The sequence below is a fragment of the Andrographis paniculata genome, unplaced genomic scaffold (genome assembly GCF_009805555.1).
Source record: "Andrographis paniculata isolate CXL003 unplaced genomic scaffold, ASM980555v1 Contig62END, whole genome shotgun sequence".
Taxonomy (NCBI): domain Eukaryota; kingdom Viridiplantae; phylum Streptophyta; class Magnoliopsida; order Lamiales; family Acanthaceae; genus Andrographis; species Andrographis paniculata.
Genome location: NW_026137598.1, coordinates 5,997,172 through 6,020,911, shown reverse-complemented (window position 1 = coordinate 6,020,911; position 23,740 = coordinate 5,997,172). Strand labels below are relative to the sequence as shown.

At 34.6% G+C, this 23,740-nt stretch overlaps 5 protein-coding genes across 7 annotated transcripts; 4 read left to right on the top strand and 1 right to left on the bottom strand.

Moving 5' to 3' along the window:
- Positions 1-11: 11 nt before the first annotated feature.
- On the top strand, positions 12-4,439 carry LOC127261116 (probable E3 ubiquitin-protein ligase LUL4). 2 transcript variants are annotated; one of them, XM_051289317.1, is made up of 5 exons: positions 12-696; positions 1,916-2,420; positions 3,982-4,084; positions 4,217-4,250; positions 4,337-4,439. In XM_051289317.1, the coding sequence occupies exons 1-4, from the start codon at positions 116-118 to the stop codon at positions 4,228-4,230; spliced, it is 1,203 nt and encodes a 400-aa protein (XP_051145274.1). In that variant the 5' UTR covers positions 12-115; the 3' UTR covers positions 4,231-4,250; positions 4,337-4,439. The 2 variants fall into 2 exon arrangements, with proteins under 2 accessions (XP_051145274.1, XP_051145273.1); XM_051289316.1 differs by having other exon boundaries at positions 4,217-4,439.
- Positions 4,440-7,278: 2,839 nt separating this feature from the next.
- On the top strand, positions 7,279-11,285 carry LOC127261015 (signal peptidase complex subunit 3B-like). Its single transcript, XM_051289139.1, has 6 exons — positions 7,279-7,604; positions 7,778-7,825; positions 9,747-9,809; positions 10,402-10,455; positions 10,775-10,861; positions 10,947-11,285. The coding sequence occupies exons 1-6, from the start codon at positions 7,479-7,481 to the stop codon at positions 11,070-11,072; spliced, it is 504 nt and encodes a 167-aa protein (XP_051145096.1). The 5' UTR covers positions 7,279-7,478; the 3' UTR covers positions 11,073-11,285.
- A 456-nt stretch (positions 11,286-11,741) lies between these two features.
- On the top strand, positions 11,742-12,377 carry LOC127260451 (uncharacterized). Its single transcript, XM_051288183.1, has one exon. It carries the CDS (start codon positions 11,742-11,744, stop codon positions 12,375-12,377), a length of 636 nt encoding a protein of 211 aa, XP_051144140.1.
- A 1,025-nt stretch (positions 12,378-13,402) lies between these two features.
- Positions 13,403-18,326, top strand: LOC127261248 (uncharacterized). The gene is made up of 7 exons (XM_051289501.1): positions 13,403-13,803; positions 14,496-14,590; positions 15,971-16,050; positions 16,164-16,219; positions 16,305-16,417; positions 16,872-16,930; positions 17,243-18,326. Exons 1-7 carry the CDS (start codon positions 13,629-13,631, stop codon positions 17,535-17,537), a joined length of 873 nt encoding a protein of 290 aa, XP_051145458.1. The 5' UTR covers positions 13,403-13,628; the 3' UTR covers positions 17,538-18,326.
- On the bottom strand, positions 18,181-21,475 carry LOC127261247 (aspartyl protease family protein 1-like). Of its 2 annotated transcripts, XM_051289500.1 has the most exons (11): positions 21,240-21,475; positions 20,758-21,044; positions 20,279-20,414; positions 19,955-20,190; positions 19,659-19,883; positions 19,443-19,578; positions 19,277-19,353; positions 19,094-19,193; positions 18,952-19,009; positions 18,718-18,789; positions 18,181-18,601 (listed from the first exon to the last, which is right to left on the bottom strand). In XM_051289500.1, the coding sequence occupies exons 2-11, from the start codon at positions 20,871-20,873 to the stop codon at positions 18,306-18,308; spliced, it is 1,452 nt and encodes a 483-aa protein (XP_051145457.1). In that variant the 5' UTR covers positions 20,874-21,044; positions 21,240-21,475; the 3' UTR covers positions 18,181-18,305. The 2 variants fall into 2 exon arrangements, with proteins under 2 accessions (XP_051145457.1, XP_051145456.1); XM_051289499.1 differs by lacking the exon at positions 21,240-21,475 and having other exon boundaries at positions 20,758-21,172.
- Between the last annotated feature and the right edge of the window lie 2,265 nt (positions 21,476-23,740).

The following is a 23,740-nucleotide window of genomic DNA, read 5'->3' as shown; positions in this document are numbered from 1 at the left end:
TTAAAAAAGGTAAAAAAGCATAATAGTCCAACGCGCATTTACTTTCCTAATTCTCGAAACTCCACCGCCAACGAGAACCACCGTCCGCCGCACGCCGCCGACTGCTCAAACCGCCATGGGAATCTCCTGGAGTAAGAATCACAACCGCTATCAGCAGCACCACCAACAGCACCACCACAATCACCCACCTATTCCTCCACCGCCGTATTCAAACCCCCCTCCGTTGACCTTCACCGGCGGGGCTCCATCTCTCCCCCAATCCTCGACGACGCCGAGCGCTTCCGTTCCTCCACCCCAACGCCCTACCTACGCTTTCGCTGCCAACGCTCCTTATTCCGTTCCGGAGCAGCATCCTTACCCGGCGATCCCTTCCTGCCCCGCGCGGCCTCCGCCGCCTCCTCCTCTCCCCCCGTACAACCTCAATTACAATTACCACGCGAGGCCGGTCAATTTTGCCCCGCCATACCCTCATTACCGTCCCTATTACCCCTCCCAACCTACCGGATGGGGCTCCTCGGCTGGGCCATTTCCTCCGCAGCCATTGCTGCAGCCTGCTCCTTACGTCGATCATCAGAGCGCGAAGAAGGTCAAGAATGATGTGAATGTCCACAAAGACACGATAATGTTGCAATTGGATGAGTTGAACCCTGAAAGCCACTTGGTCTGCTTCACTTTTGATGCTATGGTGGATGGAAGGTATTACAAACTTTTAAACTCGAATCAATAAGGGGAAGCATTTGAATTGTTATGAGATTATTCAATTGTGGAGAATCAGTTTTGTATGCTTGCTTCTGGTATGATTTTTGAATGATTCTTTGAATAATAAGATTATAATTTAGCTTACTAACCCAAAATGTCAAATACATTAATCAAAATAGTCCTATACGTTTGGTGGTAAGCATGCTTAGGATAATAGGAGGTCTGCCTTGATCTAGGCTATTGATATTCAGTATTTGAGGCAGATCATAAGATTGAAGATGATGATAAGGAATGAATATGTTATTTGGCATTTAGGAGTACATGGATGTTGGATTGTATTTTTTCATCTAGTTCCAGATTATGTCATGATGCCATAGGCACTACGAATGCTGAGTCAATAAAGATCTATCTTCCCTCGATTATCTTTTGCATATGCCCCCCATAGAAGTTTAAGCTATTGTGATTGATTCCTTATGTCTGACGATCTGAGCTTCTAGACAGATGTGATGATATTGTTGGATTGTTGTAGAATTGTTTCTTACATGCAAAAATGAGATCACACTAGAACTTAAGTATCAATGCAGTGGATATGCTATCATCTTAAACCCGTAAATTTATTATTAGAAGTAAACACCTGAATTGTTACGCATTTGTACTTGAGACAATAAATGATAGTATGATATGATAACATACATATTGTGAAATCCGGTGGGGATCCTCAGCCCCCATGCGAACCCAGCCCCCACACTTATACATCATGAGTGTATGTATACCTATATACATACAATTTTTATATGTATAGGCATATAGTGTGGAGGCTGTGGGGGCAGGGAAATGAGGGCGCTGAGGATCCCCAAGTGTGAAATCTGATGGCGGTAGTTGTTAAGAATTTAGTTGCAAGACTAATAAATTTTCTCTATAATACACCTAATTTCAAGATCAGTTCTTTATAAGTTGGCACCAGATGGAGTATGACTGACGAAACAACAAGCTTCTTTAATAGATTTTGGTTCCATATAATTGGTAGAAACTCTGTTGGTGAAACTTGCATAGATTTGGGTTTTAATTAGTTGTATTTTCTACTTCCTCATATTTTATTGTCAGTTTTCTCTGAGTTTCCGCTTTGTATAATGGATTAGGATTATTATCTGATATCTTTTAAATTTTCATTGATGATGCTGGATTTACTTGATATGCTGTTTCACATCTATTGCAGTATTACTATTTTCTATTTTGCTAAGGAAGGGGAGAACTGTAAATTTAGTCCAGTTTATCCGGAGATTGTGCCTGTGAAAATCCCTTTCCAGAAAGGACTAGGACAGAAATTCTGCCAGCCTTCAGGAACTGGTTTGGATTTTGGCTTCTTTGACACTGATGACCTATCGAAGCCTAGTCCAGGGGATGATATATACCCACTTGTGATATCAGCTGAGTCAAGCAAACCATCTGGGGATGAGGTTGAGCATTCAAGGGAACAGGTTAACACATCACCACATGCTCAGATCACTCAGGCTATCATAGAAAAGAAGGATGGAGGAAATTTTAAAGTGAAAGTAGTCAAGCAGATTTTATGGATTGATGGTGATCGTTATGAGCTGCGTGAGATTTTTGGGATCAGTAATTCAGAAGAAGCTGCAGTCAGTGATGTGGAATCAGGAAAAGAATGTGTAATTTGCATGACTGAGGTCAAGAACACGGCTGTCTTGCCATGTAGACACATGGTAACTACTTTACAACAGAGAATTTTGTCTACCAATTGAGAATTTGCTTCTGGTTAAAAAAAGAACCTTTACAACAGTTGTGAGATTAACCATAAATGCTGATCACCTAACCACTTACTAAAATGCAGTAAAATTGATTCCTTATGGATGCTTTGGAAATGGAATTGCGTGTTAATAAAGCACTTAAAGCCTTGGTTTGAGTGGATTAGAAAGCCATATACATTTGAATATATGCACTCTAGATTTGGATATATATATATATATTTTTTTTCTTTTTCCCTTCCCCTTTATTTATTTAATTTACTTTTGTTGCAAGTACTTTGAGTATCTTAACAATTCTAGATTGGATAATGGTATACCTTTCTAAAAGAAACATTCAATCATTGAAAACACATCTTAAATTACTTCGATGGTACTATGATATATAGGTTGATTCTTTGTTTTACTGTTATCAATGCTAATTGCACTTGTCTGCCCTTTTAAAAGTGTAAGATGTGCATACCTCCTATGGATATTTGATTAATAACCTACTATGCTTGTAAGTTGCAATCTACAACATAAGTCATGATTTGATAATTTTCCTAACTCAAATGGTTGGAAAGGTTTTTTTTTTGCAAAGTTATTGCAAGATTATCTTGTCTAATAGTGTTTGGAAATGGTGATAGATTGATAACTGGTTTTTCATTCATAATGAAAAGTCATTGCTCTAGAAGATTTTAAATGTGTCACAACGTGCGTTCCAATGTCAGAGTTTACCTTACAGCCTCTCACATGACACTGCTTGCTCTGAATAAATTTGAACATATTCAGTGAAGCCATAGGCTGTCTCTCCTCCTTCATCTTTGTCATCTGTTGTTATGGCACGCACCATGGCCTCAAAGCACTTTGATTACGTGTCTATCACTATAAAACATGGGCTTATTACTCATTAGATTTATTGCTAATTACTGCAAGTGTAGATGAAACAAATGATTAACACCTGTAATCTGATGTCAAAATGCTTTCAATCTGTATCCAATTTTTATCATGTTGAGGTGCACACATCCTATAAATATTTTACTTATGTAATATTATTCCTCGCTTTGATATGGTGGGTGGTGTAGCTGCATCTGAGGTGTGCACCACCAATACTTAACCCACCTTCTTTCACCTCCCTACTCCTAAACTACCATGTGATTATCCGTTATCGTGCAGCTTGGTAAATCATCATTCTTGGTGTAAAATAATGTAACTTGCTAATGGTAAAAGATTTGGTTGGTTTATTACTCTGGTGATGAAGTCTAACAGCGTTTTGCGAGTTCCCAAATTTTGGATTATTAACTGAGAAAATGGTTGGGCAGAAATGTTTATAAAGTACTAGTAATTGGGTATCACATACAGATGTGCCAAAATATAATTGCTTTCACTTTTTGATGATTTATCTTGAAAACTCGCTGTAGAGCTTTAAGGTGGTTTGATACATGGTAATTGGGAAATTTTACGATAAATTGAATGCTAAGTAGGATCATTTGGAGTTGGCAAACCTGAAATTAGGCATGGCATAATCTCTTGCTTTTTGTAGTGTATGTGCAGTGACTGCGCAAAAGAACTGAGGCTCCAATCAAATAAATGCCCTGTGTGTCGCCAGCCCATTGAAGAGCTCCTGGAGATCAAGGTCGATCAAGGTAACAATGATACACAATCCCATCACATAATTTCTTAGTTCAGCTCAATCTTTTACTGCTTTTTCGGATCTAACGCCTGTGCCCTGTTTGATCCATCTTTGTTTCTAACAATTGGTGCATGTTCGGAAGCAGATTTATTGACCTAAAGGGTGCATCCTGGCTAGGGGTAGAGTTCCTATATATACAACTACTTCTTACAAGAAAATTACATCACAGTTTGCACAAATGGTGATATGCTTCTCATTTGTACAGGTCTCCTTGAAACCTACATATATATTTTATTCTGTAACTTGCCAACAGTTGTTGTATAGGTAAATTGATGGAACTCTTCTGTCTATTTTATTTTATTTTCTCACTCTGTCTCTTTCTTTCTCTATAGATATATATATATATATATATATACTTTCAGGAATTGTAAAAATGGTTTTTATGTGGCAATCCATTGTTGATTGCTATCATAGAATTGTTTGGTCATGTGATGTTTGTTTGATTGTTATGAGAATAGTAAAAGCTTTTTATTGAAATAGTTTTTAATATAATATAAATAAGTACTTATCAAAAGATGTACTTTAAGGGTGTGTTTGTCTGGGGTTTGGATTTTGAGTTGGGATTTGAATAGTAAAAATTTTGAATTTGAATAGTTGTATGATGTGATATAAATAGGTGTTGATGTGATGTTTTGAATGTAAAATTGATTTTTAGTATAATATAAAAAATAAAAAATAGATGTTTGATTTGATATGTTTTGGGAAAAAAAATTGGATGAATAGTGTAAATTCAATCCAATCCTCCAAACAAGCACACCCTAAGTATGTGCTACAAACAATACACGAAGATAGAGCAAAACCAAATTACACTAGACGGACCATGTCCTCATGTGTAATGCTTGGTAGTAAAATTATTTGTAAAATATATTTTAAGAAAGATCTGAATTTTTAATTTAAAATCAATTGGTATTAGGAGGAGTAATTGTTTACCCTTTATTCTAACGGGGACAATATTCTAATAAATATTCTCTCCGTCCCAAATAAGGTGTTACATTTAAGTTGGGCGATGTGATGGAGAGAGAAATATATATTTTGTTTTTTTATTAGGATGATGTAATGAGATTGGGGATATAGATTAAGTATAATTAATTATTTTCTAATTTAGAAATATCTTAGGATGTTTGGGATATACCAAAAAAAATATTGCACGATGTTTGGGAATACCATATTGATGGTCCCAAACATATAAAAATGTTATATATAGCATATAACAATATAATATATAGATATATTGTATAAAATATAAGTATGTATTGTAAATTTTATTTTATGTGTTGTATATAATGCGTTGTTGAATATAAATTATTATGCTAGTGTTGATTATATTTAACAGCAATGAAGCCATATAGTGTACTCCCTCCGTCCCATGTAATATGAGTGTATTACTGTAGACACGGAAATTTAGGTAAAGTATAATTAGTAAGTAATTAAGAAATATATTAGTAAAAATAATTATAGATTAAGATTAAGATAAGTAAATAGTTTAATTAAAATTAAGAAAATTATAAAATTTAAAATTTAAAATGCGATTAAAGTGCATAATTATACTTCCAAAAATAGAAAAAACAAATTATATGGGACGGACGAAAATAGAAAATATAGATAAATTATTTGGGACGGAGGGAGTATTATGTTAGTTATTAGCGCGTGCCATTATTGCAATTATTAATTTAGTTTGGTAACATAATTACAATAACAATGGAAAATCTTCACAATTAGGGTTGAGAAATCGTGACTTTGATTTCAATGACTATATATACACATAGCAATATATGTATGTATCATTTCAACTATATTATCAATTAGATTGAATATGTAACTACTTGCCATTTATGTAATAAAGTCAATCAATGATATAGTATTTTTTTATTCAACTCAATTTTGGTAAAGTCCCCTGAGTTTACCCATCTTTTTTTAAGTTAAAATAGTGTTACATTAGATGGCTTCGTGGTAGGACGTATTCGATAGCTACAATTTCTCATAAATATTATTAAAAAAAATATAATATATATATATATTAATACAATATATATTTTATTTTTAATTTATAAAAAAGTTAATAATTTAAATATAATTTTACAATACCAATATATTTATTTATTATTAACATAAAAAAATATATATTTTTATTAAAAAATATATGATATAAATAATAATAATAATTGTTATTTGAAAAAAAAAAAGAAATTCTTTTACTCAAATATAATAATCCAGGTGCCACAAATGTTACTATACTTATAATTTGTAATAAGATTATTACAAATCCTCTCCTTATTTTTACCATATTCACATTTAATCTAGTATTCAAGCGATATGCTTGAGGGTAGGGATATAAAAATTAAGGTATATTATTTTTTATTTATGTTTTAAATACAATTATTGTTAATTTAAAAAACATATATATATATATATATATTTATAAACACAATTTTTTTTTTAATAATCTGTTTTATTAAGAATAAATAAATATTTAATAATATTTTATTAAAAAAAATAACGTGTATAAAAACATTTCTTGTAGTCACATTTCTTATTATCTTTATAATTATCTTCTCAATTTTTACTGTAAAAGTAGTTTACATTTCTCATTACTTTTAGAAAGAAATACAGTTATTCAATATTTATTACTTTTATAAAAAATCGGTTATCTTTAAAAAAATATAAAAAAAAATAATTATATATTATTCAAAAAAGTTTAAATTTTAAAATTTAAATTTAACACAATATTTAATATATATGTAGATTTATTCGAGTAATTTAGATTTTTAAATAGTAAATTATATGTTTTAATATATTGAAATATATATAAATTAATAGTTAAAAATTATATTATATAAAGATATTATTAATCAATAAAAACATATAGAAATATATAAAAATAAATCAATTAGTATGTGTCATATAAAATAGTAAAAATAATGTACTAAAAGTAATTATTATAATGAGTAATAAATAAAATAATTTAAATATTGAGATAGACATGACGTGGATGAAAAAAATAAAAGAAATAATAAAATAAAAGCAATATTATAAACAGATGCTCCAATGTAAAAAAAAAAATCTTTAAACGTAGTAATAAACAGAATCATAGATAAAAAAACATTACAATATATTTTGATTTTAGATTTTCTTTCGACCTAAAAACGCAAAGCAAATCGATGCAATAAATACAGACACAGAGAGAGTCCACTGCAAAGTCTCAGCCCTCACGGCGCAGCTTCGGCATTTGCAGTTTGGATCTGCCGCCGTTTCCACACAATTCACGCAATACAGAGACCAGGGAGGCCTTTGTATTGGTTGATCGGACGGAGGAAGCCCAAAACCTATTTATTACTCCGGCACCAGCGATGCATTCCTTCGGCTACAGGGCCAACGCCCTGCTCACATTTTCCATCACCATTCTCGCCCTCATGTGCGCCATGGCCTCTTTCTCTGACAACTTCAATTCGCCCTCTCCCACCTCCAAAGTTGAAGTACGCTGCTGTCCTTTCTTTGATTGATTTGATCCATCGTTTGTTTGTTTCTAGTCGCTTTCTGTTGTAATTATTTTGGGGGTTTATTGTGTGAATTTGTAGGGCTTTTAAAAAAATTAACCTGGATTGGATAATTTGACTCTTTTTTTTTTTTTTCTTTCTGTGGGGTTTAGGTGTTGAACATTAATTGGTTCCAGAAGAAACCGGATGGCGATGATGAGGTAATCGATCAAATTCATCCTACTTTATTATTAGTATTAGTGTTTTCATTTTGGTGGCTTTCTTGTTTGAGAAAATCAGGTAATGATTGGGCTGATGATCAATTTTGTGTTGTTGAGTTCGATTAGAACTGAATTTTGGAAAGCTTTCGATTCCTCTATTAGTGCTAAATTTTCACGCATTGGGATCATGCTACACGGAGGGTTTTGAGTGCTAATAGATGACTAGATCTTCGCCGGAATATTGATAATTGGAGATCTGGGCACTTTCCATCCTCTGCATACCTGGGCAATGAAGCCTTAACTGTTCCCTTCGTTTTCTGAGATCAGGTTTTGCAAACTTGAATAGAATGTGTCATGGATGCTGGTTTTTGTTGACTTAGTCTCCGGATTGTGGTTCTTTATGCCCAAAAGTATAAAATGTTTGCATGCATAATTTTTCTGTGAACTAAATATACGGTAGAATTAAAAGACATTACTTGAATGCTACTCCGGGTGCAAGGTAATAGTGATCAGAAGAAGGATATTTGTTAGGAATCGCATGCTTCTATTGTGATCCATGATTATTTAGATGAAGTATTGTGTAGATAAGTCTAGATGGGCACCTTGAGATTGCCATAGGGTGTGTTTGTGCTTTGATTTGTTTTTGTACTATGCAATCTAAGGTAAAATATGTTAAACCCCCAAAAATATATCACGTCCAACTCCATATTTCTATAAAAATAATTTAAACCCAAAATCACCAAATAGACGGCAATGGACCGTTCTCCACAAGTCATTGTGTAGATGAATTAGAGCAGCGAATGGGTTGACCCTTATTTGTAATGAAGTCGAGAAATCATTTTAGTGATACTGCAAACATGTTTGTAGAAGTATCTAAGTGTTATTATGCTTTGCTTAGTAAATCTTTTGTGAACTTGGTGTACAATACTTATAGTTTGATGGGGACAATGGTAAGAAACTGACTTGTGGCTGGCCTATTAAGTGGGAATCCATACAAACTAGAAGCAAGAGGTAATAACTGGATTTTGACTATGGAGAAACGATGTTGACTTAAATTGCCCAAGGGAGTCCAAGCATACAGTGAGAACTTTAGTCGACTATGACTTGTAAAAGTTTGAGGCCACCAAGTGCATCATGCTACTGAATTGTGGCAAAGTAGGATGATGATCGAATCACCCTGTGAAGCCCAAGCTACTCTTCAGTCTTCCATGAAAGTATTTCAGTGTACTCCTTTATGAGTGGAGTGTGTGCTGAAGGTGAAGGTCTGTTAGTAACAATACTTAAAGGAACTTAATGAGCGTAAATTAGCATGTTGTGGGAAAAATTGGTTGACATTGCCCAAATTTTATCACTTTAAGAATGAGTACACTTACTAAAACAATGGTGATGCTACACACATTGGGAACAAGTGTTGATGAGTGGAGCAATTGCTAGGGAGCAAAGATGGCTACGCTGCAAGAGGAAATGGATGAACATGCACAATAGCACTTGTAGGAGGCTAGATGCAAGTCACAAAGTGGGCAGGTGGGAGCAGCCAACAAGTTAAATGTGGGAGATGGTTCTGGTCAATCACTGACAACTGTTGTTTTATGTGTTAAGGAACGTGCATTGAGGTTCTGTTTGGAAAACATTGGGCTATTTTCAGTAATCTCCAAAGCGGGTATGGTATCTTATAAGATTTTCTTCCCTCAATCTTCTAGGTTCAATCAATTTTCCTTGTTAGCTTGTTGAAGCCATACCATGATGATAATGGGCACAAATAAAATGGCAATCAAACCGAGCACCTCCAGCAGCACTAGCAGCTCTGCAACAGCCTTTAGAGATATCTATGCTCCAAATGAAGAATGAATAATTCGAAAATAAATTTACTGATATAAAAAACACTTGCATAGTTTATTAATGATTCCTATTGACTTTGCAGGTGAGCCTCACATTGAACATATCAGCTAACTTACAGTCATTGTTTACATGGAATACAAAGCAGGTATGTCAGAATCTACTTTTGCACAGCAGCTATCTTTTAGTTTGGTGTCTCATTAGTTACTGGTGATTTCAGTTTGAGGTCGTGGTTGAACCTATTGTGTGTTATATGTTAATATTAACAAAACAATTTGTTTTTATTTGAAAAAGAGGAATTAATTTGCTTGGTTGAACTATCACCTTTTATTTGTTTCTTTTCTGGTTATTGTATTTAAACAAAGATCAGTTTAGCTTTCTGGCAGAGGAGTGTAGGAACGAATGGTTTTCTAGTTTGTAAACAGTAGGTGTCTTTTTTTTTTAAAAATAAATAAAATTTAAATGGCCTAATAAGCTCTTATAGTGTACTCTTATCACGGAAGTTAGTGACAGTTAACTCTTGCAACACATACTCTTTACTCAAGCTTGTCCTGCATAAGTATATATTATGTCACATTCCATGTATCTTCATGAGTCGCCAATCGGCACACCTGGTGGGGTTTATATAAGCAAAGCTTTATATGAATGTCCAACACCTAATTTGATAAATCCTATTGCCATTTTATTTGAATTTTATATGTTTGGCTGTTAACATTCATTTTGTTTTGGAACACTTCCAGGTCTTCGTATTTTTAGCTGCCGAGTATGAAACCCCCAAAAATTCACTGAATCAGGTATGATGTATCAACTATTCATTTATTTCTCTCCAATGTGTTTTAAACTTATGTTTGATGTGTACTGCCAGTATGCATATTACAGTTATCATTCTTCCAGCACATGCGTAATTTTGTATCTATAAAATATTTTGTTTTTTGTTTCTCAATTGTGGTGATTATGAGGACAGGCCTCTTTTTATTTTATTTCTTTTGAATACAATTTTCTGCTAGATAGTTGTTTCGATTTTCCAAATTGCTGTTGCTGTAACAAGTTGTGTAGATTTTACATTTGTAAGTGCATGAGCTCACACTCACACGTATTGCTCTCTTGGCACAGATTTCTCTGTGGGATGGCATCATACCGACCAAAGAACGAGCAGAATTTTGGATCCACACCACTAACAAGTATCGTTTCATCGACCAGGTAACCATCGTGCTTCATCTTCTTCATTCACATCTGGGCAACTCATGGTTAACCTACCTGCCCACGATTTCTTAACATTCTGTAGGGAAGCAATCTGCGCAGCAAACCATTTAACTTAACATTGCACTGGCATGTGATGCCAAAGACGGGGAAGATGTTCGCTGACAAAATAGTGATGAGTGGGTTCCGCTTGCCGGATACCTATAGGTAAAAATGCTATCTTGATCACATTAGCATTCCCTTGAGAAGAGAAGAATCGTTTAAAATTAGAACACAGAAGGTGCAATGGAGTTTGTTGTTTAACTGTACCATTTAAAGATGAGCTGTTTTATGGACTCTGAGAAGTGATTTTGGACTATTATTTATCCCTCCCAACTTTTGACTATAGCTATTGCACAACTGCCTAAATTACAGTCTCTGGAAACTTTTTTTGTTTGTGGGATTTGGGATTTTGATTTTGTGTTTGGGTTTTGAATAGTTAATTTTTGAATTGAAATAGATAATATAAAAAAATATTTATTTGATATATATATATATACACAATACAATTCTTGTTTTTTTACAGTGTAAGAATAAATTTTAATCGCAAGGGAAATAGCAAAATCCAAACAAAATCAACTATGAATGTTCTTATTCCAACATGATTAGCACATATATATAATGTAATTTTATTTTTCAATAATAATTAAAAAAAAGAAAGAAGAAATAGAAGCAATTAAAGTGGGCCGGGCATTATTTGTATGGGCAAACAAACCAAAGCCACACATGTGTCTCAATATTCCTTTTTTTTTTTTTTTTCAAAATTCAATCTGCGGCGCAACGGTCTGCTGAATTTGCTCTTGGCAAAGGATCGTTTCGCAGTTCCCTCTCTCCCGAGCGGATGCCGAGGGCTCTCAATCTCGTTTCAGATTCCGTTTTACACCTCGCTCCAAATGGCGTGAGTACGGAGGGATTGCCTCGGGGCGGGGGGTACCGGCTCAGTTTTCGAAATTGTGCCCCAAAACCGATCGTCTGCGTGGCTAAGAAGAGGAACCGAAATGAGGTTGGAAGATCTGCCAAACTCATAATCGGATCGGCCTGCATAATCGCCTCGAAGCTGAGGCTTTTTCCGGAGCCCGTAGAGCTTATTTTGAGGGAATTCGGGGGAGGGAATGGAGGACGGAATGGAATCTGGAATCGATTTGGGGGAGGTGGGTACGGCTCCAACGGTGGGAATTCGAGGAGAATGAAATTCAAAATTCTAGGGATTTTGGTAATTTCCGTGGTCGCGGTAGGGTTTTGGTCAGTAATTGGGAAAGAACTAGGGTTTGATGCTGATGCTTTCTTGGGGGGTTTAGGTTTGTTTCTTTTGGGACTTTCAGTGGGAGTGTGGAAAAGTGGTGCTAGGGATTGGATTTTGGGTTTCTGTTGCTGTGCTGTTGTAATGTTGGCGTCGAAGAGGGATAAATTTCGAAAGTTGTTTGGAAGTTTTGTGAGAGTGAAGAAGAATAGTAGAAGAAAAATAAGAGTGTTGTAACTTCTAAGAGCTTGATTGTTCGAAATGTAGAGTCCTTTTTGTTTGTTTTACCGTTCATTTCTATGCTTGTTTGATGTTCTTTATTAATCAGAATACTTGTCGAGTGATCATTTCTTCGATTCAATTAACACATGATGCTTGAGATCTTGCATTATTATGATCTTACGAATGCTGAATTGCTACATGAGACATTGCCTATCATGTGATTTGGTTTATTGGATATGTAACTTTTGGAGTTAAACGATTTCAGCTATTTTTGGTTAGTAGTGTCTGCAATGGGATCTTATATGGTTTGATTCTCTTGTTGTCAGCAATTCGTACTCGTACGTATGTTCGATGAATGCCTTTTGAAAGGGCCGGGGCCAAATAATGATCAGGGGCTTAAATATACATATATACATAATATTTTTTACCGATAATAAAATATAAATAACAAAAAAAATATTTTTTCTAGTATAAATTTAGTTTCAAGATTTAGGATAAAATTTTCATATATTTTAAAAATTGCGTATACGAAAATTTCGTCATGCAAAAAAAAAATATAGATGAAAAGTCATCTTCTTATTATATATTTATTTTTGGCGCGGCGTTTAAGAAATAATAGTATTTTAATTACAGTGAATAGTTAAACGTAGTATAATGACATTTTTGCCCTTTACTTTTTTTTTTAAAGTAACGATGTGATGTAAAATAACAGTATTTGTGAAAAAAAGTATAATTGGATGTAACATTGTAAATAGACGGAGTATCAAAATGAGTTTCATATTAAAGTATGAGGGGATTTATGCTATTTTTAATATATATAAAAAATTTACACATAATTTCAAAATAATAATTTTATTTAATATATTTATTTTTTTTAATGCAAAAAAAATAATTAAAACAAAAATAAAAAATTTCTAAATATACATGATATACTTTTAAAATTTGAAGGTACATATATTTGAACCCAAAACTTGAAGAATAATGTAAATAGAACTTAACCATCATGTTCTTCCTCTTTCTTCTTTTCTTTACCGATTCTTTCCTTTCTTCTCCGATTCTTCTTCTTCCCCAATTCTTCTTCTTCACCTATTCTTCTTCTCCTGCTCTGCTCTTGCGCGACGGTTCACGGTATGGAGAAATTACAAACCGAAACCGAACCGACGGAACTAAGGTTTCGGTTCGGTTTGCATCCGGTTTCGGTTCGAACCGTAAAGGCCGGTTCATAAATCGTCGAACCGGCGGTTCGAACCGACGGTTCGAAACCGAATGGGCAAGTCTGAATGTACAATAGTCAGCGGCGTCGCAGGGCCATCAATTTCCGAGCGACCATCGGAGGTAATGGCGGACGGTGAGAGCCCGAGGAGCTCCTCAGCGGACGCGAATACCTGTCCCATTTGTTTGACGCAAATTACTGAAGATTCTTACCTAGACCAGTGTTTCCGTACGTTACGGTCCCTATTCTAATGTATTTACTTTGTTATGCAAAGTTGTTTATGCGATTATGTGTATTTCGTTGCTCAGTTGGACCAATTTCGACTAGGTTTTACTTTCTAGATGTTGTTTATTTTCGGAAGTTGATCGCCAGTTCTGTGGTGCTGAAGTATTTGGTGTATTTTTATTGGAATTTTCACCGAATGCTACTGAGAAATTGATAGATTACCTTAATGAATTCTCACGTCTCTGTATATATAGTGTTATTGTAAGATTTTGAATTTAAATATTGGTAATTTATGTACAATTATTTTAGAATAATTACATGTTTGATGTACCTGGTGTTTCTGAGAGACCAAAAAGAACAAACCACCTGAACTTTTATAACTGTTTGTATGTATTTGGATTTCACAGTGGATTTTAAACGAATAAATTTGAATTAAATCCATTATTTGGTTGCTGAAGTATTTGAAATGAAATACTATTAAAAGATTGTTTGGAATACGAAGTCGGCTAATTTTGAAGATTTGAAATCCATTCCATTGCCAAATGAAACTAATGAATATAGTGTAGTCATTTGAAATACCTTTGATCCATATTACTCCAACCAAACAGGACCTTAAAGTTTGGTGCTTGTTGCCGACTGAAGTTGATGGCTTGCAATGTCTATAATCTATTGATACTTCATTTGTAATGATTCAGATAAATTCTGCTATAACTGCATCATTAGATGGACCAATGTTGTTGCAAGCAAGCAGTCCTGTGTGCCTTCATCAGTGAAATGCCCTTTATGCAAGGTGAGCTACAGATGTTCGATTTCACATAATCTTTAGTAGAAGTTGGTAAAATATATGAACTTGTTATTTTCATTTGCAGTGTCTTGATAAGCTAAGATAGCTATGATAATGTGAACTAGTGCTTGCACATCAATTTTGACTTCAGCACTTGTTCCATTTCTCCAAAGTTGATAGATTTCTTACTTGGAAAGATGTTGTATATAGTATGCAATTATGGTTGGTCATATTGAGGTTTGTGGGTTTACAATAGCCAAGATCTCATTTTGATAGCCAAAATTGTTGGAATGTGCAAATGCCTCACTGCCTTAAGTAATTTTTGGACTTAAAATCTTGCAAGTTCTTTTTAGTTTTGAACATAATCTTGCAACAAAGTTGGGGAAATAATAATTCTACATTGTTACTAATAAGGACTCAGTAAGTACACTGTAGCTAGTTGAGAAACTAGTGGTGTGAACTTAACATTCATTATTATTATTATTTTATCATTATCAAATTCTTTTTCCCGGTATACTAGTTCTTGTTCTCTATCGTAAAGTTATTGATGTTGATCAAAGGTCATAGTTTGATCCAGGCTTTTATATTTACATATTCAATTAATATGGTTCTTCACTTCCATTTTCTCTACATAAATAATAACTGACTATCATATTATTAATTTTTCTAGTTTGATGCCATTTTACATACCTGAAAAAACCAAGCTATAGGATTTCTCCCACCATCCAACCGATGCAACCTCTGTCAAAACTATTTCATGACTAATATTAGCAATGAGTATCACAATTCTTATACTTCGACTGCAAGATTCATTTTGTACAGCATTGAGAGAGATCAAAGGGTGTCAGTGACACTTGGCCATCATATGATTCTAAGTTATATCAACCGGGAACAAAGTGATGACGATCACTGAGTATGCTTTCAGTTATGATTATGGTGTAGTCCATTAGCCTGCACTCGTCTATTAGTTGGTGAGGATCATGTCTTATTCAAATCCACAAACCTCATTCCTCATACCATCTTTAACTAGTTAACTGTTAAGTGTACCCAACTGCCAATGACTTCAACCTGACAAGTTAACTGCTATGCACTATTTTTTTGTGTTCTTTCAACATAATATATATCTAAGTGATAAAACATTGAAGCAATAGTGTTTCTTGTGTTGTTGGTCTGCACTTTCTGATTTGGTTCCGAATTTTAATGTTCTGCTTTGTTTTCCTGCACAAATGACTTGTCTAATCTATTTACATTCTTGACTAAATTTTATTGGGATATAATGAAATAGAACAAATTTTTATGTGCCAGTAGCTAGATACCATAAAGAATCTTGTGATTCCCAGAACATACTATATTTTGACCCTTTCATGTCAACTATTTTGACTTCAGAGAGACAACTGGTCCATTATTTATGGATATGATGGACAAGCTTTTCAACGGCATTATGTTGGCCAGAGTTTGGGGAATAGGTAATTAGTTGGCATAATATCAGCATATATGCTTGGATGTTTTCACTATTACATTTCTCTATAAATTCCTGAATTGTAAAACATACTGAAGCATTTATTACTGGCTTTTGAAGTGAATTTTTTTCAGAAGCTCACAGGTATAGATTAAAGTGCTACTACACTGATATAGGTAATTGTGTTTTCTATAACATGCTCTTATAATATGATTAATTACAAATAACAAATACAGTAAACATAAATTTCTTTTTGTGTAGGGGATTTTGCTGATAAACTCAATGTTTCACGATTTTGGAAGTTTCACAAGTATAAACAGCAGAATCGTTTTCTGCCTGATTGGTTGAGAAGGGAAATTCAGGCTGTACTGCAGGTTTTTTTGTTTTCTTCATTTCTGTTACCGCTTTCCATGATGACCACAACTAATCATAGTTCTTATTGCCTGTTATTCATTGTGGATTGACTAACTTTCAATATAATTCCTTAGAAACAGTCTCCCGTAAGTTCAAACTAATAAATTGGTGCAATGATTAAATAAAGTAGTGAACTGAAGCACATTTCCTCAAAATCCACCGTCTTCCTAAGGAACACCTTATGGTTTGATACTCATCACATACCATGCTTGAGATCTAGGGTAACAAGTGTAAGTCATTTTAGTGATTCTGAAACTATGAAGCAATGTTATAAGGACGATTGAAATCAAAAAATTTGTTTGTATTAAAGTTGACTGCCGTTTCTAGATGCTGCTGCTCAGAATTTTGTCGATATTTCCCTTTTCTTCTCTTCCCAGGATATTTTATTTAGAAATTTGTATACTTCATTTGCAGGAAGAGGATGTTGATATTATCATGCACCACATACTTGGTGTGATTGACTCATTAAGAAGGTATCTTGCGTGTTTATCTCTCGAATTTTTGTAATGACAGTTGTGTTTCCTTTAGGTATAAATGTGAGTCACATAGTTGTAGACAGTGACCGGGGCAGCATGTGTAACAAGTTTAGTCTGTGATTAATATGCCAATATATATGCAATCAATATAACATACTTTCATTTAATAAATTCCATCCAAGCATCTTAATGTACTGTGCAAATATATATGTGACCTTCATGTTTAGTCTTTTCCAACGTGTAAGACAACTGAAAAGATTTTATCTGGCCATATATATGTATATGTTACACTGCAATTAAATTCTGCAGAAAATGGCTAAAAGATTCAAAAACTTCAATCGAGATGGCACAAGAAGAGTTCAAAGCATCTGTTTCCGAAGCAATCAGACCTTTCCTAACAGGTAGAACAGAAAGGTTTGTGAGTGAACTAGAACTTTTTCTTTCCTCTGGCCTGAATATCGATGCTTATGATAAAGTCTACACTAAGCATTTAGGCTGGAAAATTCCACAAATAAGTGAGGACGAGTATGATGAAACTCTTGAGCATATGCCTTCTTCCATTCCATACTTGCATATCTTCGAAGGAGATTCTGATGAAAATTGAGAAATCAGTTTTATGATTTTATCAAATTCATTGCATCCAGACCACGACTTCGTTGTCATCTAGTTAAGTTCGAAAGGATGCATGGGCGACACATTGTGGTGATGTGAATTCATTCATGGAAAGGGCTGTGGTTATGAAAATGTGATGTTTTGTTAGGAGTTGAATAGTTGCAACGGTAGGATATTAATATTTTAGCTAGGTTGTACGGATAACTATTTAGTGAACTTTGAATTGTGTCTTAACACCTCAATTTGAAGGAAGTGGGGATATTGTTTGGTTGTGATTTGGAGCAATGTTTATGCTTAGGTTGAAAAGCACAACCCGTTCTTAGTATATTTTGAGATACCGTTCGAGTTCTTTTAGAGTTCAGTTCGAACTTTGAATAGTGGTTTAGATCTGATGTTTTGTCGAAGTGGAAACCCGCAATTGAACTATGTGTGGCAGATGGACCTGTATAGGAGTGGAGAGGGGGATTTTGAGGTCACAAGTTCATTTGTGTAACCATAGTATTGTGTTTTATTCATATTTTTATTATTTTAAATAAAAATATTGAGTTTGTTTTTAGTTTTAAACCAAAATTACTATTATCCGATTCACCCTATTTGTAATATAAAACATTAAATAAAAAAACTCAAAATAAATTCAAACCTTTTATCTTACAAAAAAAAATTGCATCAATCAAAGATACAAATATTGAGTCCTGTGGGTATAATTTATAATTTTCAACAGTATACAAATAAACGTTGAAGCAACAAAAAACAGCTCTCCTCAAGAAGAAAGAATAATGAACTGGTAGAACCACAACGACACCATCAACACCCCAAACCAGTATCCCTTCCAACTCAACACCGCCGCTGCTCCGCTTCCGGCGAGCAAACTCGACGGCGGTGGCGGCGGCGGAGGTGGAGACAACGAACGTGGCAGTACACCAGGTGTTGCCGGAGTATCAGTTCCGGCAGGCGTCTCTTCAGGATTGAAAACCGAAGGTGGAGGAGCACCGGACGAGTTGCCCCGGCTTACTGGCAGAGTGTTCCCTCCAGTCCCCGACGAGGTCGAACCAGAGCCTGATATATACATAAAGACGCATATATATATATATATGTAAATATACGTGCGACATTGATAGATATGACGAAGGCAAAGGCGAGGGGATAAGAAGAGACTACGAAAGGAAACTCACAGTCGTCTTCGTTCCAGCCGAGAACCATCTCCTCGCGATCAAAGACTATCCGGTGGCCGGTCAGAAAATTTTCTGCAAGAAAAGATCAACCTTAGCATGCCATGCGTGTTCGAGGCTGCACGACTATGAAAATCTTTCGCTCGATCAAGTTCTCGTAATGAAATTATCGAAAGAGAACACGAATGTCGCGAAAATGAGGGAAGGAGAGGAGTTGTCGATTGTTTAGGTACTCACGTCCCATGAGGTTAATATCGTCACTTTTGACGATAGCCAAACAGTAAGCAAAGCCCCCCTGTTAGACACAAAAGAACAAATCAGAAACTGTATGATCGAGTTCTATAAACTCTACGTCAAAATCGTTGGTTTAGTTCATAACCTGTCGAGGAATTACAACATACGGGACTTTAACCGAGTACTGGCTTCCGCCTTTCATTGTGAAGTTCAACGTCGGAATGGTAAAGCTTTCTTGAGTTGCGCTGTGAAGAACAGAAACATCGACGGTAAAAAACCAGCTCGTTACAAGAATTTACATCGTGCAAAGTATCGCTGCGCGACTAACCTGAGGCTGTAGCAAAAATCGAAAATGATCGGTTGAGGAGATTGGTATGGCGGCTCATTGGTTATCTGAGAGTTGAACTGTGGAAGTCGATAAAAAAGAAAAGTTCAGAAGTTAGCATAAACGAAAATGAAGCCGTATGTTCGAGCAATTAAAGTATGCGACTTACGGCATCAGCGATAACTGAGTAGGCGGGGTCGTTCAAGTAGGTAAATGAGGTGCCGGAGTCGACGATTACTGTGAACTCAAGATCAGTTACGTTATCGCCCACAGCGATTTGTGTCACGGTGACATTATACGTCGGGCTGCGATAGAGATCGAACTGATTAAGGAACTCTCGAAATAAACATCTTTGTAGTTCTACTAACGCTTCGAAACTGCTTACCGTACTGATCGAAGATTGAACGGCGTAACTTTCTGGTTGGGACTCCCTTTATCGCCAAACTCGATCCTCCCGAGCCCGTTGCGCCCGAAGCACATGGAGAAAGAGTTCGCCGTGAGTCCTTTGCTGGCTAAAATGCTCGGGACGGATATGTTGTCCATTCCGAGCCCGAAAAGACCATTAATGGCAGCATTTTCGACAAAGTCACCAGTCTGAACCATCCCACATCTGCAAGAACAGAGTCGAGTAAGTTTTTGTTTATAAAGCGCTACATGAATTGTTTTCAGAAATGTTCGCACCCCAATGTTATCGGGACATCAACAAGATCTTGTGGATCAGAATTGGTGCCCAAATGCAGGACGTCGTCTACCAAGATCCCGGTGGTTGATGTGTTGGCGGAGAGATATACTTCTTGATAAGCGCAAGCGTTGAACCTTACAGAACACTGCCTTTCCTCGCCGCACATTGTGCTGTTGCACGCGACAGGCGAACTGGTCGATGATGTAGTGGTGCTGTATATGTTAAGATCTAAAGACTGTACAATTGAATTCAAATGAATTTCAATATATATATATATATGATCAAGTATGAGTTGTCGGAGTTTCTGTAGCAGCATTACATACCCTGCCTGTAGTTAAGTTTGCAGACCGGGCGCAGTTTGTGCAGTCGCAAGGTAGCCAGAAGAGGTCGCTACCTGTGTCGAGCGCCACCAGAAATGTTAATGGAGGAGTGCCTACAACCACAATTGCATAGTGCAAGCTGCAATGGAGGAAGTTGAAGATTAAAGAGTTCCTTGTTTAGTGAACAATCAATCACCATTACCAGACGAAGAGGAATTACATGAATCATGATGAAAGTGTGAATCAGCCACGATTGGAAACCAAAGCATAGTGTTTAACCATGATATTGACTTGAATGAGATCAAGTTCTAAATTCTACCATGGATGACAGAATACTGCGAAATCGAGTTCTGAATCTAAACAATGAAACTGACATGAACGAGGAGGCTAGCAATTAGCATTTAGCAAAGGAATCAAGTTCTAAATTCTACCATGGATGACTGCGAAATTGAGTTCTGAATCTCAAAGATGTAAAAACTTACAATCCAAGGGAACTGATGCGGAAAGTCTGGTTGGAACCGAAGAAGGTGAGGAGACGCGAGGAGGAAGACGAGGTTGCGAGGCGACGAGCGTTGAAGAGCTCATCTCGGTGCGCCATGGCAGTGAAGTAATCCACACTATCCTTCTCCGGCAATCCATCGACGTCGAGATACTCGCGCACAGTATCCGAATACCTGTGGTGGACATCGAATCCGAACGTGCCAAAGGCTTCCCCGCCATAGGCGTTAATCCAGCAGACAATCGCTATCAGCAACGCCGCAGACGAATCCTTGAAACGCATCATCGATTAACTAAATTAGAACCGAATCACTACTAATCTCTATAAATGGAAAACAAGCAGGAATGATTGGGCAATCCGTGGGGCAGTGAGGACGCAAAGCTCCTGTGGATTTGCGCGTGCATATATACGGCATAATTGTTGCAGAAATCGATTAAAAATTGGCGGAAATATGCGTATGCGTACCTGGAGTTGGCTAGGTCAAATTACAGCGTGGAATGATGGATTTCATCTCCATGGAATACAATATTCGTATGAAAGTGCAGAAAGTTGTCGTGCGTGTAGGCATAGCGGTTTGCGTTCGTGGTAGTGGGGCCGCGGCCGCTGCGGCTTTTCGATTTGAAGACAATCAGGTTGGAGTTTAGGCAGTTGCGGCCATGGGCGAGTGAAAGTCAATTGGAAGGAACGGTTTCCAAGTTACAGTGACTCACTTTAGTTACTCCATTGCTGAAGAAGACGATCCAGACAGAATTACTCTATTGATTCAGTAGTCCCGGACCTCGGCTCCTGCTCCTGCTCCTACTCCAACTCCTCGTTATTATTATTAAAAAAATACTACAAAATAGGTCACTTATTTTGTTTGTAGTACATTTTTTTAAACGATGTTTAAATTCATGATTTTAGAGTGAAGTTCATTTTGTACCATTAAACTATTTTTTTACTATTTTAAAAAAATAAATAATCTTACGTTAATATAAAATACTCTCAATTTTTACTTAAATTATAAATATATTATTACATATACAATTATTTTGTACATAAAATTAAAAAACAAAAGTATCAATATCACTAATTAATAATAAAATATTATTATTTTTTAATCTATTATACAACCTAAAACAAAAAAAAAAAAAAAACATCTTTAATTTAGGACTCAATGGTGTATAATATATGACACTATATGAGTTATTTAAAGTAATTTTACCATAAGAATTAGAATTGCGAATTAGTGATATTAAATATTAGGGTAGGTTACCTAAACAAGTTAAATTAAATAAGGACAACCTTATTGTAGTATCATAATATAATTATTTATTAATAATCAATACAACTATTGTGTTTGATTGGAGTTTTGGATTTTGAGTTGAGATTTGAATAGTAAAAATTTTGAATTTGAATGTTTATGTGATATTTTGAATGTAAAATTAATTTTTAGTATAATATAAAAAATAAATAATAGATGTTTGATTTGATGTTTTTGGGAGAAAAAATTGGATGAACAATGGGATTAAAATCCAATCCCCAAACAAACACTTAGTTAGAAGACACCAACCTAACAAATGTTTCGTTTTCAGATGAATTAATTTTTTTTTATATATAATATAAAAGAATTGTGTCAAAAATATTAAATATAGTATTTTAAGTTTAAATTTGACTTTTTATAACGACTATTTGAAGTTTTTTTTTAAACTTTTTTTACTTTTGTAAAAAAAAACAAAAATTGTATTGTTTATTACTCCTTCGTCTCAGTCCAAATGGGTCATTTGAAGTTTTATAGTAGATTAAAAAATAATACATTTTATTAGTCATTGAAAGTTTGTAAGAGGTTCCGACATTTTTTTCCCTTTGACTTAATGTAAAAAATAGTTATATGTGTAATGATATGCTTGTAAATTATGTAAAAAAATTAGGGGCATTTTGATATTGATGTATGATTATTTTTATTAAAATAAAAAAATGAGTGGGACGAACGAAAATTGTAAAATAGTAAAAATTCAAACAATTAAGATCATTATATCTGACAATTCTTTTCACATACAAAAAAATTATCAAACAAAAACACCAATAGGAAGAAAAAGAATATATTAAAAGTACTCCCTCCTCTGTCCCAAAAGAGATGTCTTATTGAGAATTTGCACTAGAACTAAAGAATAATATTATTAAATTGAAAGTAAAGATTTTAAAGAGTATATTAGAGTAATAATTATGGGTAACATGAAAAAGTATAAATAATTTTGTTATAAAGTGAAGACCACATCTATTAAATCAAAAAACAAGATAATTCTTTTGGAACATAAGAAGTACAAACAAACACATAAATAAATTATAATATGAATATGTTGCAATGTAACTTATGTACGATAAAAACATCCAATAAATACAGAGTATGGAATGTCTTTAGTGTACGGAAACGCAGAGGCAGGCCCAAGTCAATTGTATAAAGTCAATGATACCAAGTCAACTGCATTTTATGACTAAGAAAATGGTGTGCTTGTCAATAATTCATTAAATAAAAAATTATATCAAGAATTATCCACAATATATATTAATTAAAAGGAATAATTATTATTCATGTACCACCAACTAAATAATTGTATTTGGTATTTGAATTTTAATTTAAATAATAGTAATATTTTATAAAAAATATTATAATTTATTTAAAAATAATAAAGATATAGAGAATTTTCTTATAAAATTTGCATAATTCTAAAAATAACATTTATTTCAATAAAAAATATAACATGTTTTGATAAAATCTACTTCCTTTGTCATCTAATTGTGTGCTTATTTGACCGAGTACGAATTTTAAGAAAAATATGTAAGAATAATTTTTTTTTACTTTTTTTGGTAAAAAAAAGTGGTATTTTTTTACTAAAAAGAAAACGACAATAAATTTGAATGACAACAAAAAAGGAAAGTGAGAATAAATTTGAACGAAATTACAATTCTTCGGAATATTTTCAATA